Source organism: Euprymna scolopes, chromosome 28 (genome assembly GCF_053919585.1).
Source record: "Euprymna scolopes isolate OS-2025 chromosome 28, ASM5391958v1, whole genome shotgun sequence".
In the NCBI taxonomy this organism is placed as follows: Eukaryota; Metazoa; Mollusca; class Cephalopoda; order Sepiida; family Sepiolidae; genus Euprymna; species Euprymna scolopes.
The window spans coordinates 20,731,808-20,753,784 of NC_136509.1; the positions used below are offsets into that span (position 1 = coordinate 20,731,808).

Consider the following 21,977-nt stretch of genomic DNA (forward strand, 5'->3'; position numbering starts at 1 on the left):
ACGTCCCTATTTACCTGCTCAATAAAAAAAAAAATGAACTCTTTTCTGTATAAGCCCTAGTAACAGGTCATAATAAAAGTGATATCTGATAATAAAGGTCATATTTAGTTTTTATGTTTATTTTAAAATTTAAAAAAAAACAAAACAAAACATACAAAATATTTTATAGATTTAACGATTTTGTTAAAACTATTTCGTTTTACCTACTTATTTGGTAAAAAGACCAGACGAGTATAAAATTGTTGCTGTTTATCAAAAATAAAATTGAAATTTTTTTTTTTTTTTTTAAATTTTCAAATAATAAAATATTCATCTTCAGGAAATTGGACAGTTGTTCTTTTTTTTTTTTTTCTTTTTCTTCCTCTTATATGTCATGGTGGTGGTAATCCCTGGCATGATTTGAGACATTTGGAGTTAAGTCAAAAGAATGCTTGTTTGTCTGATTACAGTTTACAGGAATTTACTGTTCGAAACTCTCGATAATAGTTTAAACTGTAATCAAACATATAAATATCATTTTAACTTAACTTCAAAAATCTCAAATCATGCCAAGGAGGGATTACTACCAGCATGGCATATAAGAGAAAGAAAAAGAAAAGAAAAAAAAAGAAAACAAAAGAACAAACTGTCCAATTTCCTGAAGATGGATGTCTTCAAGTCCAATGTTAACAAATTCCTAATGAACCCCCCCCCCTTAAGTAAACATTTCAGCAAATCTCCTCACTAACATAATGTACTTGCAATAACCCTTATCCCTGAGTGGCTTCCGGGCCTTGATAAGTGGTGATCACTGTGTAAAAAAAAAAAAAAAAAAAAAAAAAAAAAAAATTTAATTATTTGAAAATTTGAAAGAAAAAAGAAAATTCAATTTTATTTTAAAAAAATATGGCAATATATATTAAAAACAATTTCAAACTCGTCTGGTCTTTTTATCAAATAAGTATGTAAAAGAAAAAAAATAATTTTAACAAAATCTTAAATCTTTAATTATTATCAAGTGTTTCAAGCAGTGAAGTCCTTTTTATACAAAATACTATTTCGTATTATTTGGCTTCTCGGGTTATTGTTACTGTTATTGTTCTAAACTTTAATGATATTTTCATATTGTTTCAATCAATGTAACCTTCGACTGCAATGACTTGTAGCATAGTGAATAAAGTAGTTGGTATAATTCACTTATAAGTTGCTTTCTTCTAGAGGTTGAAGGTTCAATCCTCAGTGCGAGCAACACACAAATTTACAATTGCGAATTATTTCAAACTTCTACCCAGTCATGGCTGACAGAACGAGAGCATATTATCCCCGTGAATTAAAATAAGGAGTTCCGTTCAAAATTCTGTGAAGATTGTCGAATTTGACAGAAAGGTTATAGAGTTCGACAACATACACCTGAAGATGATCGGAGGTTACATCGATCGAAACGTTGTAAAAGTAAAACTCTTGACGAGAATTGTAGTCTGAAGCATCAATTTAGAAATAAAGTACCATTTGCTGCAATTGTATGAAGTATTTATTTCTGGGGTTAATTATTCTAACTAATTATTATAACTTCAAATAAATAACGTAGTATTTATTGTAATTGTGTAAAGTATATTTACAATTATCATAACTTTAAAAGAACAAAGTACCATATGCTGCAATTGTATGAAGTATTTATTTTCGAGGTTAATTACTGTAACTAATTATCATAACTTCAAATAAATAACGTAGTATTTGTTGTAATTGTATGAAGTATTTATTTCTTAAGTCAATTAGCATAACTAATTATTTTAACTAATCATCATAACTTTAAAAACAAAGTACTATTTGTTGTAATTGCATGAAGTATTTATATCCAAGGTTAATTATTATAACTAATTAGCATAACTAATTATCATAACTTCAAATGAACAAAGTAATATCTGTTGTAATTGTATAAAGTATTTATTTCTGAGGTTAATTATCATAACTAATTATCATAACTAATTATCATAACTTCAAATGAACAAAGTAATATTTGTTGTAATTGTATAAAGTATTTATTTCTGAGGTTAATTATCATAACTAATTATCATAACTTATTATCACAACTTTAAATAAATAAAGTACTATTTGTTTTAATTGTATGAAATATTTATTTATATATCTAAGGCTATCATAACTAATCATCATAACTAATCATCATAACTAATCATCATAACGAATCATCATAACTAATCATCATAAATATTTAAATAAACATTTGTCTTTGTCTTCCAGATTCGTCACGCCACAGTTGAACGCCTCTTGGATCGTTTGACAGATTTACGATTCCTCAGTATTGATTTTCTTAATACATTCCTACTCACGTACAAAGTATTCACTACTGGTTATACTGTCTTGGAAGCGTTAAAGAAAGTGTACAGAAATCCTGATTGCTGTGGCAACTTGGATGCAATACCTCAGTAAGTTGAGCAAACACGCGTTCCTCGTTTATCCATCGGATATGTCGTATGTAGGATTATTTTTAAATAAATGAGAAATCATAATAACTACTCTTCTAATTTTATAAGAGCGAGAATACACTTACCGTTTGTTTATCATTTTAATTCGTTTCTGCATCGATATTGCAAAATATACTCATTCCTAAGGTTTAATATATGTTTATATTTATGCTTCAAAATTCTGGTCATCTTCTCCGGAAACAGCTTACATGTCGAAGCTAATATTTAAATATTTGTACAATGTATATGTGTGAAAAACGCACCGGTGTGCAGTTGTAACAGAGCGTGGACACGCATATGCAAATGACATCATCAGTAAAGAAAGACTGTAAAAAGGAGAAAGATCATGTTAGAGAGGTGGATGACGTTCGAGAATACAATCACGTGAGAGACATCACAGCCCTAACGAAAGAATGAGGAAATAAATGTTGTACAACAACAAAAAAAGTGAGTTGAAGTTCTTTGTTTTGCGAAGGAGGCTACAACGTATTGGTTCCCGGACAACGTTACACATTCACTAAGCCATGATCGTCTCCCACACGTTGTTTCGGACTTTTCCCATGTACATCCACTAGGTGGTGATCGTCCCACACGATGTTCCAAGCTAAGGTCAATCATCGATCCTCCAGTCAACGCTGTAATGAAGAGTCCTAATATCCAGTTTCTACACAAATAATAGATATTTGTTATTATTTTTTACTTTAAATGGTAACTAGCTACTTAGAGGAACGACAAACTTGCAGCATTGAATCTTTGCTTAACCAGATTGAGACACACACACGCAGTAAAAAAATAATTATAAATATATTTTTAGTCTCGCTAGATTCAGCCACTCTGATGAGTCGTAGACGACGAAACATGTGTCAGTGGATAATTATATTTTAAAATATATATATATATATATATATATATATATATATATATATATATATATACGAGCAAACAGTTAATAAAACATGTTAAAAAACACTTTGAAATGAGTTAAAAACATATTTAATCTGAAAAGAAAACACTAGATAAGTGGATAGTCCTTAATCCACGGAGTTTCGAAGAAATACTTTCCTTCTCATCAGAGGGTAGGAATTAGCAAAATGCGGGATCGGATGAGAAGGAAAGTATTTCTTCGAAACTCCGCAGATTAAGGACTATCCACTTATCTAGTGTTTCCTTTTCAGATTAAATATGTTTTTAACTCATTTCAAAGTGTTTTTTAACATGTTTTATTAACTGTTTGCTCATATTATAAGCTCTAGCTCCTATTTAGTTTTATCGAGCTTTTACATCTGGCTTAGATAATTTTATAAATATTAATTCTTTAATATTTATAATATACTTTAATTTTACCATCTTGGATCATTTTGGTAAATTTAATTGTAATTTTTATCTTATATATATATATATATATATATATATATATATATATATATATATATATATATATATATATATTTAAAAGAGTGTAGCCATCAACAATTGTGTTTTTTTTTTAAAGGTTTTCATCATATTTTTATTTTAAAATATTTTTATAACGCGTTTGATGAAAACCTTTAAAAAAAACCACAATTGTTGATGGCTACACTCTTTTAAATATACATTTTTTTCTCTCGTTGGAACTACACAACCATCACTTTAAATATTGATATATATATATATATATATATATATATATATATATATATATATATATATATATATATTGCTTTTAAAATATAATTATCCACTGACACCTGTTTCGTCGTCTACAACTCATCAAAGTGGCTGAATCTAGTGAGATTCGAAATCAGGACCTCATGGTAAGAAGCCTAAACTCTCACCACTGGATCACCTCGTACAACTGTTTGGATATATCGCAATTTACATTGACGTTATTTTATTTATTTATATGAAAGTGCATTTTTACCTAAAGGCGAGTTAGGAATAATTTTCCCTTTGACCAATTTGTTACCTCCAAATGGGGAGCGGTATATTGTTTTTAAAACATTTTCAAAACAATATATATGCCGCTCCCCCTTTGGGGGGGGGTATCAAATTGGTCAAAGGGAAAATTATTCCCAACTCACATTTAGGTAAAAATGCACTTTTGTATAAATAATTGAATTCATTCAAAACGTATCGCAAAAGCAAAAACAAATAAAATAACATCTGTAATATATACATATATGTATATATATATATATATATATATATATATATATATATATATATATATATATATATATATATATATATATATGTATATACATATTCAAGTACGCCTGACTAAACACAACTGAGTTCTTTTGTTGGATAACTTTTCAATTTGTCGAATGGTCTTTATTTCAGCTGGCATGTTGTATATTATGGCGCCTAGTAGTTGTTGTTCAGCCATATTCTTCTCAAACGCTTTCAATCGGTGCATCCGATCATCGTTAGGAGCGATTGTTGTTGTCATTTTATTATTTGAGGCTTGGTGTATTTAAAGAAAATGATAAGAACAACAATTGCTCCTGACGACGATCAGATGTATCGATTGAAAGTACTTGAGAAGAATATGGTCGAACAACAACTACTGGGCGCCATAATATACAATATGCCAGCCGAAAAAAAAACTGCTTGGCAAATTGAAAACTTATCTAACAAAATCGGAAAAAAGAAAAACTAAGTCATGTTCAATCAGGTGTGCTTGAATAATGACTTGCTGCCAAAATATACAAATGTTATTCCGCTTTTGCATCTAGAATAATAATTTCAAGGTTATGAGGAGTTTACAAAGCATAAAAACGATGTTGTTTTTTATATTTAAGATTTTATTTTTTAATATTTCAAGCAGTTCTCCACTCTTGATCATAAAATGTAGCAAAAAAAAAAACAATGAAAGATGTTGAAAAAACTGCGTTCCTCCCTTTAAATTTTTTCCAAATCACATATATATATATCACATATATATATATATATATATATATATATATATATATATATATATATATATATATATATATCATATATATATCATATATATATATATATCATATATATATATATATCATATATATATATATCACATATATATATATCATATATATATATATCACATATATATATATCATATATATATATATCACATATATATATATCACATATATATATATCACATATATATCACATATATATATGTGATATATATATCACATATATATATCACATATATATATATAACATATATATATCACATATATATATATATCACACACACATATATATATATCACACATATATATATATATATATCACACATATATATATATATATATCACATATATATATATCACATTATATATATATACATCACATTATATATATATATACATATATATATATAATGTGATTTTGAAAAAAAATAGAAAACAAATTTCCATATATATATATATATATATATATATACATGGGGTTTATCAGAAAAAAGACTAAAAGGGATAAGTAATTTTTGATTATTTATTTTTCAACATAGACCCCCCCCCTCCCCTCAAGAGCTGAACACTGGCTCTATCGAAGCTGAAATGTTTTTATCTCAGTATAGAAGAACTCTTGTTTGGGACTAACGACTATGACATCATCATCATTGGCAAAATGATTTTTTCATTTGGAAGAAAAGATGGAAGTTGGAAATGGCCAGGTCTGGTGAATAAGATGGATGGGGAATAAGGTTAAATCCACATTCATGAATTGTTGCCATGGCAGCCGCTGAGATGTGAGGTGGTGTATTGGCTCGGTGGAAGAGTATCCTTCCCATAAGCATTCCTGGCTTATTTTTTAATTATTTTCTGTTAGTGCTTCAGTTGTCCACAATGCTGTCGAGTCCTTGTGTGACATTTCTGAAGATATTTAATCAGTATGACATTCCGGTAATTCCAGAAAATATAAGCCATGAGCTTGCCAACTGAAGGAATGCTCATGGCCTTCTTTGGGGTCAGAGATGATGTGTGCTTCCACTGCTTTGAAGTCTTCAGCAAGAAAATCATCTTCAGCAGGTTCAAACAATTCAAGATTGCTGCATTTCATATAAAAGATGATGGACCCATCAGGCAGAAACCTTTGAGAATTGCGGTTTATTTTTGCCAAAATTTTGTCTGTTTGCCCAATGTATATCCCAAAGGCTCTTTGCTATCTGACGACATGATATTCAACAATCTTGCATGAACATCTGCAGAGTAAGGTCAAAGCCATCCTTACTTGTTGCTCTTGGTCATCTTCAACACTGTCTCTGCAACGCTTAATTTCTCTGACTTGTGAGTATCGCAATCTGCTAATATTCTCATCTTGTCATCATGAATTTCTGAGGCCATTTCAAATTATGACTCCATAGATTTCTGTTTTCTCCATTTTCCACTGAATCCTTGATTTTTTCTTATTGCAAAAATATAAAATGCATGTTAGAATCTTAAAATTTGGCAGGAATACTCACAAATGGTAGAACTTTTAAAAAAACATAGGTTTGACCATGTATTAGCATTTCTTATACACGGTGCTCAAAGTGTGTGTGTGTGTGTGTGTGTTTGTGTGTGTGTGTTTGTGTGTGTGTGTGTGTGTGTGTGTGTGTGTGTGTGTGTGTGTATACATATATATTTTTTCTCCCATTTTCCTGTTTCCTGCTTACTTAATCTCATTGAATCCCTATAAACTGTCACTCTTAAATAACTTTTTGGATGCAAGTATGATCAATTTCATATTGTTTGTTTTCTTTGATGCTTAACCTGCAAAATTTATTGCATATTTTGCAAACCTCTTTCCTCTGATGAGAAGAATTGCATTCTTCGAAACTCCATGGAATAAGGTTTTTCTTGTTTATTTGTACTCCCTGCCGAATAAATAAAAATTTTTATACTTTTCTTACAGGTCTATAATGTTTTTTTTTTTTTTTTTTTTTGAAAATTGGAATAAATTTTCAATAATAAGATTTTATTTTATACTAGCAGTTGCGCCACGTCGGCACACAATGCCAAGTCAAACACAAAAGCGAATACACTCAACATCGTCTTACCATCAACACTTATCATGTGAACTCGGAGTATGGGAAATTCCCATATGCACAAAACAAAATCACTAAAAAAAATACCCTAAATAAGGGTAAGGATAATGAGTAGACGTTGGATAAAATGATGGTTAAAATTATTACGGACTTGCCAGGATTTGAACCTGGAATCTTCTGATCCATAGAAAGAAAGTAGAAAGGAAACAAGTCCTGTCGAAAGATGTTACCGCGACTGTATACAGACAGTGCTAATTTCAGTTGACATGGGCAGGTAACTTTTTTGAATATTGCACAAGACGGCCCAAAAACCCTTATTTCGGGCGTTTTGTGTGATGCAGCATTGTTCGTTACGAATCATATATAAATAAGAACAATCTAGGGATGCACACCTTTCAGGGAAAAAAATAATTTTTCAATTCGGTGCATCCGTTCAAAAGTTTTATTGGTATATATAGGCACACACACATAAATAGATAAATAAACATTTAGAATTTTATTAATAGTATATATATATATATATATATATATATATATATATATATATATATATATATATATATAAATAATTGAATAAATTTTCAATAACAAGATTCTATTTTATATTATACTAGCATGGGTGCCCGGCGTTGCCCGGATATTTGGAGGTGTATGTTGAGCAAAAAAAAAAAACTTTGACTCCTATTATGACCCCTTAAAATTTATTGTTTTTGGCTCAAATTAAGTTATTAAGTTAGATCCATGTGCAAGGAACCTATATCTAAAATTTCAAGTGTTTAGACCCAAAATTATAAGAGGAGTTTGGTAGAGTTCACAAAGGTCAAATCGTTGAATTTTGACTTGTTAACAGCCAAATTTCTGGCCGAAAACCAATCACATCGATTTTCCCAAATCTCAGTACCCTGTATATCAAATTTTGAATCTGTAGACTGAAAATTGACAGAGTTATTTCATAGGGAAATGTACACACACACACACACTTTCACTTATATATATATATATATATATATATATATATATATATATATGTATATATATATATATATATATATATATATATTAAATTGTGATTCAATGAATTTTAAAAAACCCTTATTGAAATGAAGTGGTTGAGTTTCATATCAAAGATTTTTATTATTCTAAGCAAGACAAAGAATACTTTAGTATATTAATCTCCTTAACCTATAGGGTTTCGATGTCTACCATCTCATCAGAGGAGAGAAAATATTAGCAAATATTTATAAAGGTATACACCCTATTTGCTAAAGTCAGTGAGACATAGAAAGTCAAAGTCAACATAATTAAATTATCTTTAAATTATCAGAAGTCCTGTAGTATATATATATATATATATATATATATATATATATATATATATATATATATATAGCAAGAGGATTTGCAGAAAATTGTAGATCCAGATTTCATGGTAAAATCCATGGTAGGCGTTCTTTACAGTCGTTGGGTAATAAGGTCCAAGTTATATATTGGGTAATCCGCATCGTGTTTGTATAAATTTGTTTGTGGGTCCAGCGAAAGTAATTCAAAGTCTGGTAGAATCCTCATATCGAGCAATTCTTATTTAGATGGAATAACTTATATAATATTACTGCCAGTAATATTTTGTAAACCTTATAATCACAGGTTTCCATACCAACTGATTGTTAAAAAAACTAATCTGAAGTATATATATATATATATATATATATATATATATGAGCAAACAGTTAATAAAATATGTTAAAAAACACTTTGAAATGAGTTAAAAACATATTTAATCTAAAAAGGAAACACTAGATAAATGGATAGTCCTTAATCCGCGGAGTTTCAAAGAAATAGTTTCCTTCTCATAAGAGGGTAGGAATTAGCAAAATCCGGGACCGGATTTTGCATGCAGAAGTATTTGATGAAACAACAAGTAAGTCAAAGATCTTACTTGCAAACAAAAAAAGTGAAGCAGAGGGAATATGGTGAAGAAAAAGGTGATTACACACGAATGGATAGTCTGGTGGAAGGTAAAAAATCCAGTGATGGTAAAATCCAAAGGTATAACTTCAAGAAAGTTAAAAGAATTTCCATTTGTGCAAGTAAAATCCAAAGAAATCCCGTAATTGGAAGAAGATGGTCCATAATAATTCAAAGGCAGAAATCCATGGAATAATTCACAAAAATGTGTACAAGGAAAAAAGAAAAAGATTCCAATAATATTAATAAAAGAAAAATAAGATATGCTTTTCACTCTACTTCCGAGACATAAATATAAATAAGACATAAATATAAATATAAATTTATTTTATATATATATATATATATATATATATATATATAAATATATATATATATATATATATATTCCACAACACTTCAAACGTCTTTTTCTTTATAGGAATATACTTTGTATATTTAAATTCATTCACCAAATCAAATTTATTTGGCAAAAAAATAACATAGTGCAACAAACAATGAAAAATATGTGCCATTGTTGATGTAGTGTTAAGCTGTATTCCCTACCGTTTGAGCTATCAACAGATTTGATTAAATCATTTCAAGTTATGAATGAATTTGCGCATGCACAAAAGTAATAGAAGTATGTTGGCAAGTTGAAATGAACATTTTGCATTTCAACTTGCCGACATATATCTGTATACATTATTCAGCCATCCAAACAAAGATTTTACTCGTTATAAACCATCCCTGGTGTATGGTTACTATTTCTTAATTTCGGTGTTATGTGACCAGTTGTTTAAGAGTTCATCAGTTACATACTTATTTACTTGTCTTTTCAATTAAAGCATTTCTCTCCCTGATAAGTTCATAAGAGTAGTGGATGATGGGCAGAAATCAGCTCATAGTATTAATGCTGAAGTCCTTCAGGGGTTCATCCTGAGTCCAACTATATTTCAATTCAGTCACCAAATCAAGTTTATTTGTCAGAAAAAATAATATAGTGCAACAAACGATGGGAAAAGACAGGTAAAAGGCCATTTTATGTCAACATACAGTCTGAATATGAAAAAGACTCGGCTATGACATTAGGAGTTTATATGCTATTGTTGATGTAGTATTATTAGACATGGCTAGCCTTAAGATGAGATGAAGAAATGTTCAACTTTATAGGCTATCAGGGGGTTCATTAAAGCAAATAAAATATTTGATTTTCATAAATAAGTCATTGGCGAGATTGTCAGTGATGATTATCAATCAACTAATTTTATTGGCAAAAAATTAGCAAAGTGCAACAAGCCCTGTAAAAAACGAGAAAACATTGCATCTATATAACCGTGTGAATGTTTGTCGAAGGCGACTTTAAACCTGGATATGATAGTTATTATCACGATCCCCCCTCCCTCCACACTGACAAGTTGTTCTAAAGAGCAGAAACATGGACAGAGAAGTTTTTTTAGCTTGGTAGAGAGAGATTATCTTCTTTGCAGCAGACCTGGCAATATTTTCTATTATTTATTCCAACTTATGTTTCCTGTGATATTTAAACATCAGACTCTTGAAAAAAAAAAAAAAAAAAAAGGTGCTATCAGCCATTTGTATTGAAATCAAGATTACAATTAATTTAATGAAATTGTTTTTTTGTAAAAAATGATTAACCAATGAGTTTGCTTTATTTACCTCCTCTTTAAGAAGTTTGACACAAGGTCAGTTGAAAGTTTGATAAAAGTGTTTCTGTGGCATGAACTAATGTACTGTTACCCAACTTTACAGACGGGACCCACACGTATGCAGTCTACGTCGCAAAGGAGACCACAACAACAAATAACTCAAACTCACTTCTTTTTGTTTTTGTAACAACAGCATTTATTTCCTCATTCTCCCACCAAGTGTGACTTCTCATTACGTCTGTGACGTTTCTCATGTGATCGTCTCCTTTTTTTATAGTCTTTCTTTTCCTTTACATAACGTCATTTCGTCATGGCTATGTCCGCACTCTGTTACACTGGATTCGAACTTGGCACACCCAGGTTTTTAGTTTGTGCCGTTAACCACCTCCCTTACTATATTTAGTCAATTATTTAACTAATTATTTATACATATTTTTGTACGTACTTCTTTCCAGCATGAATGATCCAGATATCTACACTGACAGCACGGTTCAATTCAGCGGAAGCCCACCAGATTCCCGCCTTCTCATTAGGCCACAACCCAATGGACGACGGATCAGCACAGGCTGCATGAGAACAGAAATTACAGGAGACAACCGTCAAGTGAATATAGACAAACCCGTTCCCCCTTGCACACCAAGTGCATTTCACAAATGTAAGCAACTGTGATGTATTTCAGAATTTTCTGTTTTTTTTAAGCTCCTTTTCACCCCAAACAAGGCATATTGCCATTTTGACGTAAAGAACTACTATTTCGGATCATGTCTTACTGGGAACTGTGGAGGAGTTGAGCAGCGAGATATCTATTCACATTACATTCAAACTTCTGCACGTTTGTACAGTCAGGGAAATAGGAAACAGGGAAGGAATTCCAAAATTTAGTGGGTTTTTTTTTTGTTCTTTATTTTCACTCCAAATGAGCCTCTTGCCGCTTGGAACATAAGGGGTTACTATTTGTGATGATGTCTGACAGGGGACTGTGGGAAGTTTTTAAAAGTCATTTTCTTAGTTGTAGCAAGATTTTCATAGGTCAAATGCCTACCCAATGGGAATAAGTGCTTTTATTAAGACATCATCTCCAGATGATTGTTTACCAAAGCTATTGCAAATGAAATATGTTTTACTAAATGTGTGTCTATCACTCTCTTCCTCTCTCTCTCTCTCTCTCTCTCTCTCTCTCCCTCTCTCTCTTTCTTTCTCTCTCTCTCTCTCTTTCTGTCTCTCCCTCTCTCTTTCTCTCCCTCTTTCTCTCTCTTTCTCTCTTATCGTAACGTGACTCTTATATTATTTTATAGCAAATCTTTCTTTCTCTCTCTCTCTCCCTCTCTTTCTCTCTCTCTCTCTTTCCCTCTCTCTTTCTCTCTCTCTCCCTATCGTTCTCTCTCTCCCTCTCTCTCTTTCTCTCTCCCTCTCTCTCTCTCTAACAACATTCATCCTCCTGGATAAAATAAGCACATTTGTGAATCAACCAATCCTACAATCACATGACTAAGGACATTGACATCTCCCCATAAGAACTGCAAAAACTTAACGTCATCATCTCCCCCTAACTGGGATATACAGACTGGAAATCGCTTGTAAACTTGATATTCCCATGACACTTCCCTCTTCAAAGGAAGCCACTTTAGCTTGTCTAGGGAAAATACTGCTGACATACAGTCATACAATGAATTTTCCTGATGCTAGCAAAAACAAAGACTAGTTCCCAGTATTTGTGGTAGAGAACCTGCTATTCAACTGTTGCATTCCTGGAACGATAAAATTGTTGTCACAGAAAAGACGACATGATTCCATTTCCATTTGATGAAAACCGTTTTTTTTTTTTGTTGCACACCATCTACTAGTTGGCCAGTTGTATAAAAATCCCAAGAGCGATAGTAGTCTTTATTATGTCTTAAAGTTCAATGAGCAAAATCGGAGATGTGCCATTGTACAACTCATGCTCTTTACCAATCCAAGTTATGACAACAGGACCATTGCCAACATTCAAAATGCATTGCTGGATTGCCACGAATAACAGTGACATGCGCAGGGTGATGAAAACAAAGTTTCCAGTCTTTGGTGTGGTTTCAAGTGAAGGCCACATCATGGCACTTCATATCTTCGAAGTCAGCTTAAAAGTCAACACCAAAGTGTTTCTGGATGTGCTGAAGAGTGTGGTAATATTCTAGTGTGATCAGGTGGCCACTGGCAGGACTTGGCACTGGCCCACAAGAAGTGCTACGACTTTGTTCCTTTCTCTCACTGACCTTCTCTTCCCCCAACTTATACCTGCTGGACTACTTTGTTTGGCCATACGTTGAGAACATCACCAACATGACCTCCCACAAAACCAAAGCTAGCCTGATCATCACCATCCGCCGAGCTCCTGCCAGTGCTTGTCGAAAAGGCATGCTCCCATTTTCAGAGCAGTAATTAAGGCTGAAGGTGGCTACATTGAATAGATGTCAGCTTTACTACATAATTAAGTTACCTGAATTGATTTTTTCAACAAAAATTTGAAAATAAAGCTGTAGTGTTGTTTTCTTTAAGGGAAGAATTTTATTGTTCCACCCTGTGATTAATCTCTTCTGATAGCAAGCTGTCCCTCTCTACATCCGAGCTAAATTGCTGTGTAAGAAGTGCAGACATTATATCTCATTATTTGATATCCATTTTTGTTTTGCATTTTCTCTCTTTTCAAACCATACACGTCTTTTTTTTTGTATTTCAGATCATGGAGGAGAATCAACGGAAAGCGAAGAAAGTCAGTCTGAGATATCTTCCTACCTGAAGCCATCTCGGCCGAAGCTTGCACCCATAGCTTCCTGCGAGACCCTCTACGACCATGAAATACCCATTATTACAACCAATGACGATGTCTTCCTAAAGGAGTCAAAAGCTGTGATGGAAAACTACCCCACCGCTCTGAAGGACACCGATGAACTAGATAATGGAAAGAACGGGAAACTGCTTGCCCCTTCATCAACTCCTGTATTGGCCTCATCTTCAGAGACGCTTTGTGATGGGCTCACACCGACTTCCCTCAGCACCACCCATAGCACAGACACTCTGACGCCCAAGTCGATGAAAGTCAGTCCAATATCTTCACCGGTCAGCTCTTCAAAAAATTTCGTGCCAAGCAAGTCCATGGTTGACGGATTGCTGAGCCAAACAGCCAGCTCTTCGTCATCGCCCATCACAAGTCCGAGAAAATTTGTGCCAATAAATGTGGGAGACTCACGGTTTTCCAGACCCTCCACTCCTGTCAAGACAGGCACCCCCATCTCGTCCCCTGTGAGTAGCCCCCGCAAGAGTTTGCCCATGAAACAAGTAGACTTTTACACACGGCCCTCGACCCCTGTGAAGGCGACGAGCAGCCTGCACAGTTTGGACTCCATTTCTTCATCCGTTGAAAGTCCCACAAAATCTTTTGCATCCAAGATTACATCGTCACCGATTAAGACCCCTGTTTTTTCAGCCTCCCCTCGGCATATGCAGTCTCCCAGAGGCTCTGTCGCTCGATCTCCAACATCAAGCCCAAAGTTGCGGCGAGCCCCTTCACCGATTCTTGGTTATAGTTACTCATCTCCAAATATGATAGTGCCTAGCATGAAGAATATCTGTGAGTAATTCTACCTTTTTTTACCTGATGTTTGTGTGCTTCTCTGGTTTATATATATGTACTAGTTGGATGCCAGGCATTGCCCGGTCATACAATAGGCTTAAACATGATACTTTAATTTATGCAGATTGCGTATGTATTATTATAGAATCAATCCTCTATTGAATATTATATATTACGAGGAATAATTGCCCAGTGGACTAATTCGCAAATAATTTTTGTTTTTTTTTACAATATCACATCAGCTAATATTTAGTCTTTCTTCTCTTTAGAGATAAAAAAGAATAATTTTTACAGGTGAATATTTTACGTTACACCGGTGTAACATAAAATATTCCCTTGTAAAAATTATTTTTTATCTACAAAGAGAAGAAAGATTATTTTTAAGGTCAGATTTTTTTTGATTTTCGATCAAATTATCAGATGATTTTCTGTACAAAACATATCTAAGAACATTGCCAGGAATATAAAATTATATATTACATAATATATTGTGTGAAATTTGCAAAAGATAGGCTCAGCCGTTTCGGAACCCATGAGGAAGGAATTCACACACAAAGTGGACTTCACAAATTCATTCAATTTTGTCGCCTGTTGAATCATGTTTGCATCTTCAACTACTTCCTTGACGATTCTGGAAGATGTCGATGCTAAGTTGCTAGAATCTGAATACATATTGAAATATCATAATATATAACTAGCAGATGGCACATGGCATCGCCAAGTTGTAAAATACGCTTAAATATGATATTATAATTTATGCAGATTTTGTATATATTATAAAGAAACAATTCACTATCTCTATGATATGACATATTATATAGTAGTAATTAAAAAAAAAAATTACTCAGGTGTCATCAGCTAGAATCGAAACTGAAACCAAAACCTTTAGCACTCCAGCCTTAGTAATTGAGCTATTGTCAGTTGGATAAGAAATAGTTAAAAATTAATTAACCTTAATGTATAAATGCATATATATATATATATATATATATATATATATATATATATATATATATATATATATATATATATACTCGGGTTTTTTTTATATCCAAAAGTAATGGACTAATGAATTCAACGAGGTTGCTAGATAGTGCTCAATAAACAGAGCTGATAATACTTGTTTATTGTTATATAAACATGCTCACATCCCGCTGCTACAAATAGCCACTTGTTTCAATCAAACAACAGATATCATCAGGCAGCGACTTGACTATTCAAAAGTTCAATGAATAATGGATTTTTATTTTAGGTAGGAACTCTTTAGAAGTTGGAGTTAAAAAACTTAAAACACAGGACTTTAATTAAATAAAAAAGTAAAAAGGGAGAGGCAATTTAAATAAAGTTAAAAGATTACAATGGGGAGAGAGTGATTGAGAAGAGAAAAAAGGAATAGAGACAGAAATAGAGAAAGAAAATATATAGAAAACAAAATAGAGAGAAAAAGAAGAGAGAAAATATATATATATATATATATATATATATATATATATATATATATATATATATATACATATATATATATGATATGGAGAAGAAAAGAAAAAAGAAATAAATGGTTATAATAAAGAGAATAAGAACTAGAAGGAAAAGGAAAGAATAATGAGATCTAGTTAAATAGAGAAAGAGAGAAAGTAAGAATTTGACAGTATATAGAAAAAGAAAAAGAAAAAATCTGCGTGTCAACCAATTTATGAACAATTATACAATTCAGTAATGAAACATATTATTACAAATACAAACAGAAGATACAATCCAAGCGTCAGAAATGTGTCAAAAAAGGCAGTGAATGTATTCGGCTAGCATATTTATCCTCTTACATACGTCCACGAGTAAAATCAACGCAATTCAAACATACGTCTACCATTAATTAGGCCCTTTATGCTAAATGATATAAGTTTAAAGTTTTCGCGTTTTTATAGATAAATATATGAATAAAAGAAGAAAATAATAATAAAACAATATTAAAATTATTATTATTAATAACAATAAACATAATAGTAATGATGATAATAATAATAATAATAATAATAAAAACAAAATAAAATTAATATTTATTATCTATATTATAGGTCCAATAATTATAAATAGAAAACTACTAATATTTATGTATACAAATAATACAATACAAATATATATATATACACACACACACATATATATACCCAAATATACACACACATACACACACACACATATATATATATATATATATATATATATATATATATATATATATATATACATATACAAGTACATAAGTAAAGGTGTAAAGATTTACCGGTCACAAGTGCTCTTTTGAAAATAATGAGTACAAAAATAGAACTTCCTTGTCTAAATATTACAATGAACTAGTAGAGCAAGGTTACTCCCCAATAGTAAATTGGAAAATTTTAAAGAAAGCCAAAACCTGTTCATCTTTAAACTCACCTTGCTACCTATGTCTTTATGAGAAATTATTTATACTTACTTTTAGAGAAAGAGATAAATTATTAAATAAGAAGCACGAAAATTCAATTAATTGCAAACATTATAAAACCCATCTTTTAAGTAATTTAGTTTAGATATAAAATTTATATAAATTAAAAATTATCACTGATTTCTATAATTTATTAATATTCTATTAATATACTTTCTCCTCTCCTGATTTCATTCTTTACTTCTCCTATCTTATATACCTGTGTGTCTATGTGTATATGTATGTGTCTATGTATTTATTTTATGACCGTGTGTACTTAGATCTATATATTTCTATATTATTTGGTATACCCTCCCATGTTTATTCAATCCATTTGTATGTTTCCATGTGTGTATGCATCTATCTGTACCCTTACCAAATTATTTGGATTCTTATGTATTTCTATATATATAATTTATGTAAATTATACATATTTATGTGTGAGTATATATATGTGTGTGTGCGTTGTTGTTTATTAGTATATGATTGTGTGCATATATTTGTGTATTTTTTGTATGTATGTGTATACATAAGATTATATATATATATATGTATATATATATATATGTATATATATATATATGTATATATATGCTTATTAGTATGTCGGTTGGTTCTCTGTGAGTATATACATATGTATCTTATTATTTTTAATTTGGGTACTATCTACCTGTGCGTCGCTATTTTTGAGTATTTCGTTGATTTAATTACTTCTTTTGCCTGAATATATTTATTGGTAAGTGTACTTGTATCTGTGTTATTAGTAATCTGGTATTGAATGTATTATTTTGTGATTTAATATGACTTTATATCTATACTTAAATAGCTTAAACTTCCAACTTAATAGTATAGTTACACCTTTACTTATGTACTTGTATATGTATATATATATATATATATATATATATATATATATGTATATATATATATATATATATATATATATGTGTGTATGTGTGTGTATATTTGGGTATATATATGTGTGTGTGTATATATATATATTTGTATTGTATTCTTTTTATATACATAAATATTAGTAGTTTTCTATTTATAATTATTGGACCTATTTAATTTATTTAATCCCCTCTTATGGCTAAATATGTTATATTAAAAAGATAATAAATATTAATTTTATTCTGTTTTTATTATTATTATTATTATTATTATTATTATTATTATTATTATTATTATTATTATTATTATTATTATCATCATTACTATTATGTTTATTGTTATTAATAATAATAATTTTGATATTGTTTTATTATTATTTTCTTCTTTTATTCATATATTTATTTATAAAAACGCGAAAACTTTAAACTTATATCATTTAGCATAAAGGGCCTAATTAATGGTAGACGTATGTTTGAATTGCGTTGATTTTACTCGTGGACGTATGTAAGAGGATAAATATGCTAGCCGAATACATTCACTGCCTTTTTTGACACATTTCTGACGCTTGGATTGTATCTTCTGTTTGTATTTGTAATAATATGTTTCATTACTGAATTGTATAATTGTTCATAAATTGGTTGACACGCAGATTTTTTCTTTTTCTTTTTCTATATACTGTCAAATTCTTACTTTCTCTCTTTCTCTATTTAACTAGATCTCATTATTCTTTCCTTTTCCTTCTAGTTCTTATTCTCTTTATTATAACCATTTATTTCTTTTTTCTTTTCTTCTCCATATCATATATATATATGTATATATATATATATATATATATATATATATATATATATATATATATATATATATATATATATTTTCTCTCTTCTTTTTCTCTCTATTTTGTTTTCTATATATTTTCTTTCTCTATTTCTGTCTCTATTCCTTTTTTCTCTTCTCAATCACTCTCTCCCCATTGTAATCTTTTAACTTTATTTAAATTGCCTCTCCCTTTTTACTTTTTTATTTAATTAAAGTCCTGTGTTTTAAGTTTTTTAACTCCAACTTCTAAAGAGTTCCTACCTAAAATAAAAATCCATTATTCATTGAACTTTTGAATAGTCAAGTCGCTGCCTGATGATATCTGTTGTTTGATTGAAACAAGTGGCTATTTGTAGCAGCGGGATGTGAGCATGTTTATATAACAATAAACAAGTAATATATATATATATATATATATATATATATATATATATATATATATATATATATAATTATATTTTTTACTATAATAATTAAATACCTACAGACACTAGTGTTTCATCCTTTCAGCAATCTTCAGTGCAGGGTGTCATGATTAATACCAGTCGAACGATTTGAACCCCGCACCACGAGACATCTCTGGCTCGATTAGCGGAGACCTAATCCATTCGGCTACCATTAGCCACGTGAAATAGCGTTGAATTTAAACATCTTCATTTTAAATGTTCATTTACGTCAGTCAGATAGTGATCTAATCGTTATATGATGATCTATGCATAAGAGCTAAATTGACCGACTTTAATTTAACTGAAAGTGCTCAACGATAAGAAACGAGTTTCTGTGTGTGTGTTGGTGTGTGTGTGTATGTGCACATGCATGCAAGAGAACTTTAAGTCAACTTATGTCGGCAAAGTCATAATTTCTTATTCTTATAAATAATTCTCATAAATAATTTGCAGTTAGATTCTTAGTATCGCCCACATTGAGGATTGAACCTTCAACCGCCAGAAAAGTGTCACTTAGAACTGAATTCTTATATAACAGATAAAGTACTAAGTAAAATTCAGTTGTAAGTGACATTCTTTGTGTCTTTTTATCTAACTCATTTTCTTGATTAATTAATGGAATATTAATATATGTACGTTGTGAAATCGACTGTTGTCCTCAGATCCTTAATATTTATTTTAGCGACCCATGATTCATGTTGGTGTGTGCGTGTCAGAACATATTTTACATACACATGACACGATATGACGACATACCTGTTTCGGCTATTGTTTTTCCTGGGAAGTTTGTCAATCGTCCTTGGGGGAGCTGGAATCTGCTTAAAGGAACACTACAAGACAGGACCAAAGAAGATGGAAGATTTTATGTATTTTATTCAACGAGCTTTAGCTTACAGGGGGGGAGAGGCTTCTTCTGTCTCCATTCTGAGACCCCCTCTTCCTCTTTGGGAGACCAGTGTTTAGTCCACCTGTCTTCCTCGGTGTCTCCAATCCAACTACCTAGAACACGTGACCTGTGACACATCACTTCTAGTCCCCATTTGGATACTTTCCGGAGCAAACTGACCAGTCACAGAGTTTGACAAAATCTAACAACCTGCCAAAACATGATGATTCAAATCTCTGTTGTCTATTCATCACTAGATAGATAGATAGATAATTATACAAACAGACAGATAGATAATTAAATAGAAAGATAGACAGATACACGAATAAATAGATAGATAAACAGATAATTAGATAAACAGATAGATAGATAGATAGATAGATAGATAGATAGATAGATTAGCAGATAATTTACTGGTTCTACCCGGCTATTCTCTAACATTACCTACGATTTCTACTCAGTCATGGCTGACAGAACAAGAGCATGCTATCCTTGTGGATTAAACTGAGGGCGATATTAAGAATACAAGTATTGCTTCAAACTGAATTTTACTTTTTCACTGGATTAAATAAAAGATTTTGTGTGAAATTCCATATTGATTTCAAAGTTGAACAAAAAGTTTTTAAAGATACACTTGAAGAAGGTTGGAAGAACAGTAGTTCAAATAATACATATTATCAATCCACATCTCAAAAATTCAGAAACATTCATTTTATTACATGAATAATACCTGTCCTAGGACGGGTAAAATTAATTCCTCAACCAAAACAATTTCATATCATATTTATGTCCCTTTAAAAATTTTCAAAATCGAGATATAATATTAATAAACCTTTTGTTTAGAATCCTTATTCAAATTTACATGATTTTGATTCTAGAAAATGTCTAAAATTTAAGGTTTAAGCTTAAGGAGTCTTAAGAAGAAATTGAAATTCAGTGAACTTTGCTTAATTGGTGTCTAATTACTATGGATCAAATTTAATTCAAATCTTAAATATTTGAATTTTGCGTAATTATGCATTTGTTGCAATATTTTTGATAAATGCGGGTATAATCACTGACAGTTGGACGATTCTACTGATAGACACTGGTGATAGGAACTGAGGAATCAAATTGAGGCGCATTCTGCTAGAACCAATCAGAAACCAAAATTGCTCCATGAAAATATTAAATCTTTTAGCATTTCAGCACATAAATTTTTTCACGTTAACACGAGAAGGATCTTTTGCTCTTTGCCTGCAAAAATTATAAAGTCCAGGACCTGTACAGAACAGCTACCCATTGAAATTACTTCATCTTCAAGACGTACAGAATAGCTACCCATTGGAAACTCTTCTGAAATTAAACATGGCTTTCAATTCAAGAGCATTATCATTGGCATATTCTGTGTAGTTTACGTAAACTACTGGAAGATGCTGAAGTGCTTAGCCAATAAGATGGCAGCAGCAGGCAATTGCCAAACGGTATCTTTTCTTTATTAAATTATTAGGTGAATGTACAGAATAGTTGAAAAAAAAAACCCTCCCTTCCCATGTTAAGAATGACTGGTTCTTTTTTATTATAATAATGAAATTGGAAAATCGAAATATTTGATTTCAAGTAGAACCAATGGTATTGCAGTAATGAAACTATCAAAAGTTACAAAAAACTTCTCTACCACCAATAGCAATGACCAATGACTGTTTATCTGAAAGTACATCTTTTAAACACCTCGGCCTAACCCTCACAGGAAACATGAGTTGGAACAATTACATTGAGAGTATCGCCAGGATCGCTGCAAAGAAGG

The 21,977-nt window shown here is 31.0% G+C and overlaps 1 protein-coding gene across 3 annotated transcripts in view; it reads left to right on the forward strand.

The window, feature by feature from the left end:
- LOC145249497 (ras-specific guanine nucleotide-releasing factor 2-like) overlaps positions 1–21,977 on the forward strand; it is a 1,106,705-nt gene that overhangs the window by 1,030,187 nt on the left and 54,541 nt on the right. For all 3 annotated transcript variants that reach the window (XM_080111105.1, XM_080111106.1, XM_080111107.1), the window contains 3 exons: positions 2,239–2,423; positions 11,537–11,736; positions 13,795–14,685. In XM_080111105.1, coding sequence (XP_079967231.1) covers positions 2,239–2,423; positions 11,537–11,736; positions 13,795–14,685 — 1,276 coding nt within the window. The remainder of the gene's footprint in view (positions 1–2,238; positions 2,424–11,536; positions 11,737–13,794; positions 14,686–21,977) is intronic.